General features: G+C 38.0%; 3 protein-coding genes across 3 annotated transcripts; 1 reads left to right on the top strand and 2 right to left on the bottom strand.

The window, feature by feature from the left end:
- Positions 1-755: 755 nt before the first annotated feature.
- Positions 756-3,597, top strand: LOC110894091 (heavy metal-associated isoprenylated plant protein 33). The gene is made up of 3 exons (XM_022141265.2): positions 756-1,176; positions 1,456-1,531; positions 1,646-3,597. The coding sequence occupies exons 1-3, from the start codon at positions 1,147-1,149 to the stop codon at positions 3,223-3,225; spliced, it is 1,686 nt and encodes a 561-aa protein (XP_021996957.1). The 5' UTR covers positions 756-1,146; the 3' UTR covers positions 3,226-3,597.
- A 2,264-nt stretch (positions 3,598-5,861) lies between these two features.
- LOC110894092 (glutathione S-transferase T3-like) lies at positions 5,862-7,514 on the bottom strand. Its single transcript, XM_022141266.2, has 2 exons — positions 6,930-7,514; positions 5,862-6,613 (listed from the first exon to the last, which is right to left on the bottom strand). Exons 1-2 carry the CDS (start codon positions 7,396-7,398, stop codon positions 5,880-5,882), a joined length of 1,203 nt encoding a protein of 400 aa, XP_021996958.1. The 5' UTR covers positions 7,399-7,514; the 3' UTR covers positions 5,862-5,879.
- A 4,528-nt stretch (positions 7,515-12,042) lies between these two features.
- LOC110892448 lies at positions 12,043-12,843 on the bottom strand. The gene has a single exon (XM_022139608.1). The coding sequence runs from the start codon at positions 12,841-12,843 to the stop codon at positions 12,043-12,045; it is 801 nt and encodes a 266-aa protein (XP_021995300.1).
- Positions 12,844-13,149: the final 306 nt, after the last annotated feature.

Genomic DNA, 13,149 nt, shown 5'->3' with positions numbered 1-13,149 from the left:
AGAACTTGTGCTGTTCGCGTTATCAGAGACCTTAAACCCACTAAGATACGATTTACCAGCCCTATTCTTGCTATTGCTAATCTTAGGTGGATAGATACATTTTCTCTCTATTTTTATTGGGTTTCGTCACTAATCAAGCAGCGTCGCTTATATTGCGAGTATGAATTATTATCAACTAATAAATCATAATTTAGATTATTAAAATCCAATTTACCGTTTATATATCAAGTTCTTAATGATATTGTATCAATGTTATAGATCATTGTTGTGTATGTTAGTGTGAATAATTAATTATGCATGAATGGGGTTCAATTATCGTCTTCACACATATATTAATTTGTGTAAGCTAAGCACTAAATGCATGTTTGATAAAGTATTACACATCATATGCACTTAATCCCATATCAATTAAAAAAAGTTGCATCTACAACTAAACATATAGCCATAACTAAAATTTCACATACTTTATATTTTAAAAGTATAATTTTTCTAATAATAAAATAAATTTACTTTCACCATATTCTCTAATTATGATTCCCAAACACATCTAATAACATTTCACATATGTAGAAAATCATCTGACACTTAAGTACATTCAAATCTGGCGGTGGATTACTATGTTTCACAAATTTAGCAAAATAAGATTAAATGCAACTCTTAAAAAAGAAAAAAAAAAGTTAAACAACCCAAGCCATAAGCCGAGCCAAACCCTTTAAGCCGGCTTAAAAACACTATAAATAAACCCAATGAAAAGAAAACACAAATAAACAAACCCAAAAATACAGAGGAAACCAAACCCTCTGAGTTTCATCTTCATTTCATTATCTCTGAAACTAAAATTGCAGACATTTTTAATGTCTACCCACCGCCTCTGAAACTTGTTGTCAAAGTTCTGTTTGTTGTTGTGCTTTAAAAACACTTTAAAAACACTCTGAAAACACCTTCAAAACACTTTGAAAACACACCCTTTTGGTTCTTGATTTCTCATTTCAATCCAATTAAACAAACCCTTCAAATCCCATTTCAGTTTCATCATTTTCACAGCAAAGTTATGAGCTTTTTTACATTTTAGCTTCAGATCTATAAAAAAGATTTGTAATTTCCTTTCATTTCCTCTGTTTTGTTCTGTTTTTTGTTCTTGAAAACATGAGTAAAGAAGAGTTTGTCAAGATTCAGGTGAGTATCATAACTGTTTTAATTTGTTAACTGTGTGAAAAAAATGTGTGCTTTGATCTGTACATTGCTTGTTTTAATCTGTTTAATGCTTTGCGTGTTGTGAACTAAAAAATCTTTAATTTTGTGTTCATTTTTTTTTCTTTTTTCTCTCTCCTTTTTATACCAGTCTGCTGAATTAATGGGTATTAAAGTGTGTATGAACAAAATTAAAATACCCTTTTGTTGTTTTTAATTTTCTTGAATTAATTAATTAGTGTTTAATTCTTGAAATTCATGCAGACTTGTTCTCTGAAAGTGAACATCCACTGTGATGGATGTAAGCGAAAAGTGAAGAAGATTCTTCAAAAGATTGATGGTATTGTGTTAAATTTGTGAAATTTTTGATGAATTTGTTTGTTTTTTGTTAATTTGGCTGTGGGAATTTGATTATTTGGTGTTTTGGTTGTGAAATTTTGAATCTTGAAAACAGGGGTGTACACTATCAATATAGATCCGGAACAGAGTAAAGTGACAGTTTCAGGAGTTGTTGATCCAGACACCCTTTGTAAGAAGCTTGCAAAAAGTGGTAAACTTGCTACAGTTTGGGGGGATTCTAAGCCTAATCCACAGATCAACAATCAGTTGAAAAACATGCAGATTGATGGTGGTAAAGGGGGTGGGAATAATAAGAATCAGGGGCAGAAAGGGGGTGGAAATGGTGGTGGTAATAATAACAATAATAATAATAATCAGAAAGGCGGTGGTGGTGGTGGTGGTGGTGGCGGTGGTGGCGGCGGCGGTGGTGGTCCCACACCGCAGCAACTTCAGCAGTTTCAGCAGCTACAACAGATGAAAGGGTTTCAAGATCTGAAAAATCATCCACAATTTAAGGATATGAAATTGCCTCATTTTGGTAATTCCGGTGGCGGTGGCGGTGGTGGGGGTGGTGGCGGGGGTGGTGGGAAGGGGGCACAAAAGGGGGTGAAGGTGGTTGAGGAGGAGGATGATGAGTTTGATGATGATTATGATGATGAGGATGATGATGAGTTTGATGATGATTATGATGATGATGATTTTGATGATGATGAGATTGATGATGCTCCGGTGAAGAAGCCGGTGATGATGGGTGGTGGTGGTGGTGGTGGTGGTGGGCAGATGGGTAATATGTTGCCGCAGCTTATGAAGAGCGGGCAGATTCCGCCGCAGTTTATGAAGGGCGGGCAGATTCCGCCGCAGTTTATGAAGGGCGGGCAGATGCCGCCTCAGCAGATGAAGGGCGGTATGCCGCCGATGGGGAATGATGGCGGTAATGGTGGAAAGAAAGGCGGTGGGGGTGGGGGTGGTGGCGGCGGCGGTGGTGGTAATATTCCTGTACAGGTAAATGGCGGTGGTAAGAAAGGCGGTGGCGGCGGTGGTGGTGGGAATCAAAATCAGGGTGGTGGTCAAAACAAGAATGGCGGTAGCCCTTCGGGTGGTGGTCAAAACAAAAACGGTGGGGGTGGTGGTGGCGGCGGTCAAAATAAAGGTGGCGGCGGTGGTGGTGGCATGATGAATGGTAATGGTGGAAATAAAGGTGGGATGAATGATGGGATACATGGCATGCCAAACATGATGGGTATGAATGGTGGTGGTGGTGGTGGTGGGGGTAACGTGGGGCCCATGGGAAACATGCCTATGGGTGGTCAATTGGGTCCACCTAGGATGGGTCAAATGAATGGATCCATGGGTCCTGTGGGTAACATGCAAGCTGTTCAAGGGCTTCCCACTGGGGCGGCGATGGGTGGCGGCGGTGGTGGTGGAGGATATTTCCCGGGTGGAGGGGCGGAAGCCATGGGAGGTAACCCTTACCATCAACAACAATTAGCGGCGATGATGAACCAACAACAAGCGGTTGGCGGAGAAAGATTTCACCCAATGATGTATGCTAGGCCGCCACCCGCGGTTAACTATATGCAACCACCCCCACCGTATCAACCTTACCCGCCATACCCCTACCCGCACCCACCACAAGGTGAACCTATCGCACAATACTTCAACGATGATAACACCTCAAGCTGCAACATAATGTGAGAAACCCCTACCGGAAAGAGGTTCCCTTGGCGGTTCATGGTGGTTAGTAGTGGTGTTTCCCGGACTTGAACCCGCTACCGCAGGACCGAAAGATGGGGCTTTCTTTAGCTTTAGTTGTTTCTCTTTTATCAATTTTCGTTTCACTTGATCCTAAAGTTGGATTTAGTTCTTTTTTTTTTCTTTTTATTAAATTATGATGATAGCGGAGTAATATATAATTATCAAAAACTTAGGGGAAGAATGAGGAGATGTTGGCTAGTTAGTGGGTGGTGTGATGATGACATTGTGATGATGGTTTATGATCTTGATGTTTATATGTTCATATGTTGAAAGAAGAGAAATAATATTTATAAACTCATGATGACCCCAAAACATGTGTAATGTCGACTTTCAACTCATTTGACTCGTCTCATTTTCTGTCTTTTCGTCATTTGACATATTTATTGAGTTATTAATGTCCGTCGCCTCTTTTACATCGCCAACTATACAAACGTCTTAGTGTCACTTCTACACCACCAACTAAAAAGACGTCTCACAAAAGAAGCGCTCTCTCATCCCCTCTCACAACCACCCTCTTTCTCCACCCGTGGCCAAAGATATTCCTCGCGTTTTCTCCTTGTTAGATATGCGTCCCGTCCTCTTTCTCCACCCGGGGCCAAAGATATTCCTCACGCTTTCTCCGCGTTAGAGCTTTCTCGTCGTTAGATATGCATTGCATCTTGCTCCTCCATCTATTTTCCACCTAGATGCTTGTGAGCTCACAAGCAATGTGCTTTTACTAATTTTTGTTTGGGGATTTTTTGTTGTTTATAGGGAGCTCACAAATTGCATGTGCTTTTACTAATTTTTGTTTGGAGATTTTTTTTCGTTGTTATAAAGTATGGTTGCAGCAAAACGACGCCGTATCAGGTTATTGATTGTTTTGGATGAAAAGTTGCTGGGAATTAGTTGGTGTGTTTCCACAGTTACCACTCGTTGTCTTGATGTCCACAAGCAATTTTATTATATTTCATTTTTAAAGAAAAAAAAATTCTATTCTTGCTTTCTTTAAATAATCACCTTTTTTATTAAGTAATACTGGTAAAAAGGGGGCTACTAAATGTACCCCTTTGTTACTTTTCATACTCCCCTTTCCATAAAATTACATTTAAACTTATCATATTTACCCACTATACATGTCATATTTTTTAAAAGGATTCTTTTTGTTACAAAACAAATTCAATAATGTAAAAAGATATTGTAGACGTTTTTTTTCAAAATTTTTGTTTGTTTTTTAAATTAATTTAAAAAACATATTTTTTAAAGTGTTCACTTCGATCGAAAGTGCTAAAATGCTTTTAACTTCTTTATAACATACTCCTTACACTAATTAAATTTGAACTTATATAGATTGTTAATTTATAGTTTGATAAAATTATTTTAGTACCTATTGTTTATTTGTTCACTTACATACATAGATGGTTTGAATGATTAATATGTGCTAGGGCTATAAACACTATTTTAAAAGAGAGTTCAAAACTTTTTTTTATTGTTTTTATAAGACATGTTAGTATTTATATATAAAGATGTTCAGTAAAAAAGCATAATCAAAATACTATTTGTAAAAGTGTCTTTAAAAACAATATCCGAGAACTTTTAAAAAATATGTTTTTAAATAAAAATTAAAAAACAATTTTTTAAATAAAAATTAAAAAACAATTTTTTTAAAAAAAAGTCTGTAATCTTTTTTTACACTTTTGAATTTATTTTGTAACAAAGAGAATATTTTTTAAAATGACAATTTGTATAGGGGGTAAATATTACAAATTTTAATGTGATTTTATGGAAGGCGGTATAAAAAGTAATAAGAGGGGGGGGGGTACATTTAGACTACCGGTAAAAATTTCAAATTTTATTTTAGATATCCAGAAATATGCTAAAAAGGTATTGTGATCTAGTAGTACCCGATGACTTTATCTTCTGGTGAGAGGGTGGCCACCCTCTTGAGGAGAGGTAAACTCTCCACCATCGAATCACAGTCAATTTCTCTCTCTAAATCACCTCTTAGAGCATTCACATCCAACCCCCTAAAATTATACATACATTCTACTAAAAAACAACTCCTATATCAATATATTTCCACTAAAAACAAATACTTTTTCTCTCTCCTTTTCAATTAAATAATATTTTTATACCTTTATCATTACATTTTTCTCTCTCCTTCACTCACAACACTTTCAATATATATTAAAAAATTACAGTGGGTGAACAGTGTCCCCCCAAATATACAGATGAACAGTAACATTTTCTCTCTCCTCCACTCACAACCACTTTTTATACTTTTTATATTTTAAAAACACCACACTGAGAATATGATGCCTTGGATGTGAATGCTCTTAGACCATGTGTAGTCATAAAGCCCTCAAAGGGGCGTTATGCGCCATGTGGCATGCCACGTCAGCAAAGGGTCTTTATGGGGCTTTATGCAATTTGGGGCCGTAGTCATAAAGCCCCTGTGTAATCATTACTCTTTTTTCATTTTTAATTTTTTAATTCATTTTGTAAGTTTTTTAAAAATAAAATTCATTTCATTAAATAAAAAAAAGTACAATAAAATAAAAAAAAACATGAAACTAGAAAAAAAACATTAAACTAGCATAAAAAAAATTACACAATCAAAGATTATATTTTTTTTCAATCCGCTCCTTTTGAGCCAACGCCATTTTCAAAGCTTTTCCCGTTAAGTGGTCATGCGGTTTGGAGTAGAAGTCAAAGTCGTTAGCCCATTGTCGATCCCGCATAATCTCCGTAACTTTTTCGTTCTCCTCCAAACGTTTGTTACCGAGTTCGTGTATGTCTTGAAGCCGCTTGTTTATCTCCGAAAATGCGTGACTCATATCCGTTCCCATAGACATCGACGAGGACTCGGGTTTTTTCGCCCGGCTTTTTCTTCCGGGCGGTCTTGGTAGCTCCTCCACCGGCTCGTCATCCGGAATATCCTCGTCCAAGCCGATGTTTCGAGCGTCGGAGGTTGGCGTTTCGGGTTCACCGGACTCGTTTGTTTTGGACCTCTTTGATGGCCGTGTATTTCCCGAACGACCACTAGGAGTAGTTACGACGGCCCATTTGGGGCTATGGCGAAGGATTTGCCAACACTTCATGTACGGGAAATGGCCATTAGCCTCCGTATACTCGACCAATGCCTCTTGCGTAATGTCTTCATCGCTACTTCCACTTTTCCATCCGGAATACAAGCGTTGGTACACGGTTTGAAAGTTTGTGCACCTCTTGTTTATATCGGTCCACTTCCCCGATATAGAGTCCGGTAGGCGGTATTCTCCCCTACCCATGAGCTCGAAAAAGATTTCTCGTACTCGGTTCCAAAATACGGTTTTACTTTGATTGTTTGCTACACACAAAACAATATTAAATGTTAGCTCAAAATATAAAAAATAAAATCTGGAAATAATAAAAAACAGAAAAAAAAAATAAAAAACAGAAAGTAAATAAAAACAGAAAATAAAACTGGAAATAATAAAAAACAGAAAAAAAACATAAAATAATAAACATAAAATAATAAAACAGAAAATAAAAAAAAACTGAAAATAAAAAAACAGAAAAAAAATTTAAAAACAGAAAATAAATAACCGAAAATAAAAAAAACAGAAAAAAAAAATATAAAAACAGAAAAAAAATATAAAAACAGAAAAAAAAAATAAACATACCTATGACCGGGTCCTCCGAAACATCGATGAAAGCGCGGGTTAACGCATACTCCTCTTCGGGCTCCCACGTTTGCACATTTTTTTTCGTTCGGGTGTTGGTTTCAACTTTCTTTTTATGTGCCCGTTTTGCTTTTCCTTTTCCTTTTTGCGTCTCCGGTTGCGTATCCGGTACCTCGGGTTGCGTCTCCGGAACAACATCGGGTTCGCGTAGTGGGGAGCCGAACGCTTGAGCCGACCCAAACGCTTGAGACGACCCCATCCCATCCATGTTTTGACTTGGGTTCCACCCGTAGAGATTAGGGTCCCATGATAGCGGTTGGTTCAAAAGATTCATGAACCCGGGACTTTGTTGATTGTAGTCGAGAAAACCGGAGCCGAAAGGATTGGGTCTAGTGGGAACCGGTGCCACGGGACGAGTAGGATTGCCACTAGATCGCGGAGGAATGAAGCCCCGGTTGAATGGATTCATTGTATAAAATATGAAGAATTGTAAAAAAATTTGGGAGAGATGAGAGTTTGAATGTGTGTGGTAAAAAAATAAAGAGATGAGATTGATTTTAAAGGAAAGTTGAAAAATAAATTGAATTTTTTTTTTTTTTTTTAATGAAAGTGACCGTTACAACGGTCAAAAAAAATTCAAAACCATTTCTTCACGCCGCTATGTGTATCGCGCCGGACAAAAAAATTGGAACATAGCGCCCAGGGGGGCGGTGTTCCTGGCGCTATGTTGGCGCGGTGATGGGCTAAAGCGCCCCATTACAGATAACCTTACACTAAAACATAAGGGTGAGGTAAACTATTTTTTTTAAATATAAAAAAAATATGATTGGTTGAAAAGAGTGAGCCCCACCATTATCCAACTCTCTCTCTCTCTCTTCTTCCCCTATGTGGTGATTATATACCGAAATCAAGTCCCCTCGTAAGGTAAACTTTAATGGCGGCGGTGTTCCCCGCGAGGTAAACTAGTTTACCTCATAGTTTGCCGCACCCACCACTCTCACCCTTAGAGTCTTGTTCGTGCAAAATGTCATGCGTGAGACAGTGGTTTACCACGTGGGTCTTCGGCGATGGGTTTTCTCAGGAATTGGTGACGGGTCAGGTCACCATTCGTAGGGGCACTGTTTTTTCTTTTGTAGTGTTAATTTTAACGAAATTTCCGATTTTTTCTTTTTGTAATGTAAAAATAATATTGGATTTTGAGAGTCCCCTTCTTTCCCGATTTTTCGTTCAACCTCTGCCACTATCACCCACTGTCTGCGATTGTGAGTGTGGGTGACCTTTTGCCTGTCGATGTACCAAAGTGGCCGGGTTTTGTTGAATGTAATAAAAAATGTCCAGAATACTTTTGCATTTTTAGTTGTAAAAATATATATATATATATTTTTTGTAAACCAAACTACATTTAGAAATGTTTTTGCAATATTTAATGCCCTTTTTAATATCTATTAGTTTTCTAGTGCAGAGGAAAACACCTCCCGGTATTTTTGGGAAAATCTGAATATGAAAAATTGGGAGAACTTTTCTGTAACTAAACACACAGTAAAGCTTGCTTAGTTGCCAAGAATTTCTTCACCTTTTCTTTTTGAAAAGTTCATTAAAAATCATAAAAAACATGTCTAAATAGGTGTTTTACAAAACAAAAATACTTAGAAAAAAAGTCAAAAACCAACTATATTATTGTATAATTATTTAATGATAAACAAAATTACATGAGGTGAAAGCTCTCTTAGTTTTCTAGAAACTCAGAAAAAAACAGAACTCTATATTGTTAAATACATCTTAATTTTTCTTAAAATAAGTAAAAGTAAAAAAAAAAAAAGAAAAAGAAAACACGTATGCGAATACATCATGCCAAATATTATGAAACGAACTAGCACAAGGCCTAACATTGTTGTCTTTTGGAAGATGATAACTAGGTTCCATCAACGAAACGTAAGATCTAAACGTATCTTATTTAAGAAAAAAAGCCGAATTCTAACAAACATGTAGCTTGAATAGCGTTTCTCCTTCTAACATTTTTGTCTTCCATAATCTAAACCGACGGTAGTTTTATGACACCCAACCCATGTGATTCATATCTATGATATTCTGTTACACAAGGAACATATTATTAGTTTTGTAGGACCTTACGTCCTTACTCATATGGATATGATACCTTGTATCATCAAGTTATGCTTATGCACATTATATTATATGCTTTGAATGAACACTTGATGAAGAGGCCATTCATTCTAACAATTGTAAATGTATAGAAAAAGATGATTTTTTTTTAAAGATTGATAAAGATGGTTAGGACTACTATTTTTTTAATGTAGGTGAATCTCAGTGGTGCAATGTGGTTGAAATGATGGAGGCCGATGTGTGGGGTCTTACAAAATTGGGATGAGAACAAATAAGGCCAATAGGAGTGGTGAAATGGGACCACCTATATTAAATATTGTATTAATGTGTACCTACATGTATGTATATGATGAATATATCTATATACATGTACTATGTGAGTTTAGTAATTTGCAAGAGGGTGTGATTATTGGTTTAGGTGCACTTGCAAAATTAAATAGGGCATAGTACTATTTTGTGGTAACTCCAAGTACCATAGTTTTGGTGAAAGTATGATGGTTTCATTCACTATAACACAAAACAAATTTTATATATTCAACTACACAATATATTTTTTTTGAACGGTCAACAAAATTTTATTCATTTATCAAAATGCCAACGATTAGTTAGCCCACCCAATTACATACAAAAAAAAAAAAAAAAAAAAAAAAAAAACCTACATACACTTACTCGACATCTCAAAATTATACCACTCCTCCCACGATATTTCTTTTATCGTTGAACGACTACCGACCCATAAATAACTTAAATGTTTGATTTCACTCGCCAAATGCTCCCGGTTTATTTGTTTATCATTGAAAACCAACTCGTTTCTGCTTCGCCAAATCACCCATATCGACACTTGCATTATAGCATATATTAGCTTCCTCCACTTTGCATTGCCCCGAACATGTTTATGCCACTCCAACAAATCCTTCGCACAAAATGCATAAATGTTTGAAATTTTGCACCAATGAGATACAAAGTTCCAAATAAACTGTGCAACCTCGCAGCTAACAAACAAATGGTCCGCATCCTCCTCATGTTGATCACATAATCTGCATCCAATCTGGCCAAACTGAACGTTTCGATGTGCCAAGGCGATGAGTGTAGGTAATCTATCCAATGATAATCTCCAAGCCAAGAAATTTATTTTTATTGGGCACCAATTGTTCCAAACAAATTTGTTCCCCAAATCTGAAAATCTTGCATTTTGCAGCATAACCTTAAGACTTTTAACCGAAAACATACCCGTATCATCAAGTTCCCATCTCCATTGATCCATACCATATCCTTTTGCAGCCGCAAACAGTTCATTAGTGAGACATTGTGCCTCATTCACCTCTGCTGTTGACATAAGTTGCCGTATCCATGAAAAGTTGATGACTACCGCTCCATTAATCACCTTTAGACGATCCGCGACCGCTATGTTTTTGACACTTTCCAGTTCGAACAAACCAGGGAATCGACTGCTCAGCGCCTCACTCCCTAGCCATTTATCTTTCCAGAACGAGACCGAGTCTCCAACTCCGGGAATGGCCCGAAAGCAGTCCGAAAAAACTACCCCATATTTTTCCATATCCTTTGCTACCTTGAATATTTGTTTCCACGGCCCGGCTATTGTCATCTTTACTGGTATCAGATTCCAAGATCTTTCATTATTATGTATCCTCCAAACGACCTTCCTCCATAGACTATCTGGATCCGTCTTGAGCCTCCACCACCATTTAGCAAGCATTGCTAAATTCGCGTCTTTTAGTGACCCCACACCCACACCTCCTAAATCTTTTGGCGTCATAACATTATCCCACGCAACCAACGACATTTTACCTTTTTCTGGTGTTATGCCCCAAAGGAATTCCCTTCGTAATCTTTCAAATTGATCAATCACTTGTTCAGGCGCTCTATATAGGGAGAAATAGTACGTAGGAAGTGCGTTAAGCACCGATTTAATTAGTGTCAACCTCCCTCCGAATGATAAAGTTTTTGCCTTCCAGATAGCTAACCTTTTCTTAAATACCTCCACCACTGGCTGCCAATTCTTTACCAAATTCATGTTTGCTCCCACTTGAAGCCCCAAGTGTTTAAAAGGAAAACACCCGACTCTACAACCAAAAGAATTTGCCATGGATAAAATATTGTCATCACTCACATTCACCCCAAACACACTACTTTTTCCAAGGTTCACCCGGAGCCCGGATGCGAGGAAAAAACATCTTAATATTCTCCTCAGATTACGCACATTATGGTTTGACCAGCTGCCCACAAATATTACATCATCAGCATATAGAAAATGGGAGATAGCCGAACCTTGGTTTTCGAACCGAACGCCATCATATAGATCAAGATCACATGCCTTCTTCATCACGCCGGTCAAAGCTTCCATTGCAATAATGAACAGAAACGGAGACAACGGGTCACCTTGTCTCAATCCCCTATAGCAAACAAATTCCTGAGTTGGAGACCCATTTACCAAAACAGAAGCTTTAGCATATTTTACTGTGGCCATAACCCATTTTGTGTACACCGGGGGGAAACCCATCTGCTCCATAATTGATTCCAAAAATCCCCAATTCAGCGAGTCGTATGCCTTTTCAATATCCGCTTTAAATATAAAACCTTCCTTCTTCTTTGATCTCATCCATGGAATTAACTCACTTAGTATCAATGGCCCATCCAGAATGCTCCTGTTAGCTAAGAATGCCGTTTGTTCTTCGGAAATCAAACTGTTAATCACTACCTTCATCCTGTTCGCCAATACCTTAGAAATAGTCTTATTTATACAACCTATGAGACTAATAGGTCGATAATCTCCCATACCACCTGGATCCGAGCACTTAGGGATGAGGGCAATGAACGAGGAACTGCAACCCGTAGAAAAAGTTGCATTCCCCGAAAATTCCTCAAAAACCCGAATAAAATCATCTTGTAATGATGCCTAGCAACGCTTAAGAAAGCTGAAATTTACACCATCCGGCCCCGGCACCTTATCACTACCACACTCCCACACAGCTTATTTAATTTCCGCTAACGTGAAAGGGGCCGCTAACAAGTCACCATCAGCTGCCGATATTTGAGGTAGATACGGACATGACAGCCTAGGCCGAACAGCCATAGGCTCTTGGAACTTCTGGGCAAAAAAAGAGCAGATTTCATCTTTTATCAGTACCGGATTCGTTTCCCAAACCCCGTTAATCAACAGCCCATTGATTCGATTAGAATTCTGATTTGCATTCACAATATTATGGAAGAAGGACGAATTCTCATCCCCTTCAATGGCCCACTTTAACCTGGACCGCTGCTTCAAATCCATAGCTTTCACCCGATCAACCTCCATTATCACCTTTTTGCATTCAGCTCTGTTTACCAATTCGTCTGATGTTAACAAACGCTCTTCAGCCTGAATTTCCAAATTTTCTAATAACGCTAACTTTTCTTTGTAGACCAGCTCCTTCTCCGCCTTTATTACGTTCACCCGCTCCTTTAATTTAAATTTTATCCACTTCAGTTTAACTTTAACTGCCAGACCCAAATCAGCCGCCCCCTGAAACGAAAAACTCTCCAATGACTGTTTTATGAAGTCCATAATACCGGGTAGAACTAACCAAGAATTGAAAATCCTCGTTTGAATTTGACCAAAGTCCTGAGCCAATACTGTCATGAGAATAGGACAATGGTCCGAAACCATATTAGATAAGGCTACAACCGAAGCTGCCGGCCATTTAGCAAAGAAATCCCTACACACCAAATAACGGTCCAGTTTACTTTTGTGCACGCCATTATCCGAATGGTACGTAAATTTTCTCCCACCCATTTGGAATTCTACTAACTATTGTTGAAATCGCCTACAAACACCCACATGCCTTGTAGCGACTGCTTTAGTATCACCAGCTCCTCCCAAAGACCCCTTCTTTCAATCGGATCATTATATGCATATACGTTTACCATATTTAACAGCTCCCCCGTATGTTTTAAGGTTCCTTGCACTATAACGAACCTCTGACCTTTAATAACTTCAATGCACTCGAAGACATATGGGTCCCACATACTTATTAATCCTCCTGACCTACTCACCGCATCCACCCAAGCCATTTCAAATCGTGATCTTCCCCAGTATTTA

The sequence above is a fragment of the Helianthus annuus genome, chromosome 12 (genome assembly GCF_002127325.2).
Source record: "Helianthus annuus cultivar XRQ/B chromosome 12, HanXRQr2.0-SUNRISE, whole genome shotgun sequence".
NCBI classification, from domain to species: Eukaryota; Viridiplantae; Streptophyta; class Magnoliopsida; order Asterales; family Asteraceae; genus Helianthus; species Helianthus annuus.
Note: the sequence above shows the minus strand (reverse complement) of the source record. Positions and strands in the feature narration are given on the sequence as shown.

Coding starts and splice junctions, on each gene's coding strand:
- LOC110894091 (XM_022141265.2), top strand. CDS start 1,147: ATGAGTAAAGAAGAGTTTGTCAAGATTCAG. Junction 1,177..1,455: donor AAGAGTTTGTCAAGATTCAG/GTGAGTATCATA, acceptor AAATTCATGCAG/ACTTGTTCTCTGAAAGTGAA. Junction 1,532..1,645: donor GATTCTTCAAAAGATTGATG/GTATTGTGTTAA, acceptor TCTTGAAAACAG/GGGTGTACACTATCAATATA.
- LOC110894092 (XM_022141266.2), bottom strand. CDS start 7,398: ATGAATCCATTCAACCGGGGCTTCATTCCTCCGCGATCTAGTGGCAAT. Junction 6,614..6,929: donor TTCGGAGGACCCGGTCATAG/GTATGTTTATTT, acceptor TTTTGTGTGTAG/CAAACAATCAAAGTAAAACC.
- LOC110892448 (XM_022139608.1), bottom strand. CDS start 12,843: ATGGGTGGGAGAAAATTTACGTACCATTCGGATAATGGCGTGCACAAA.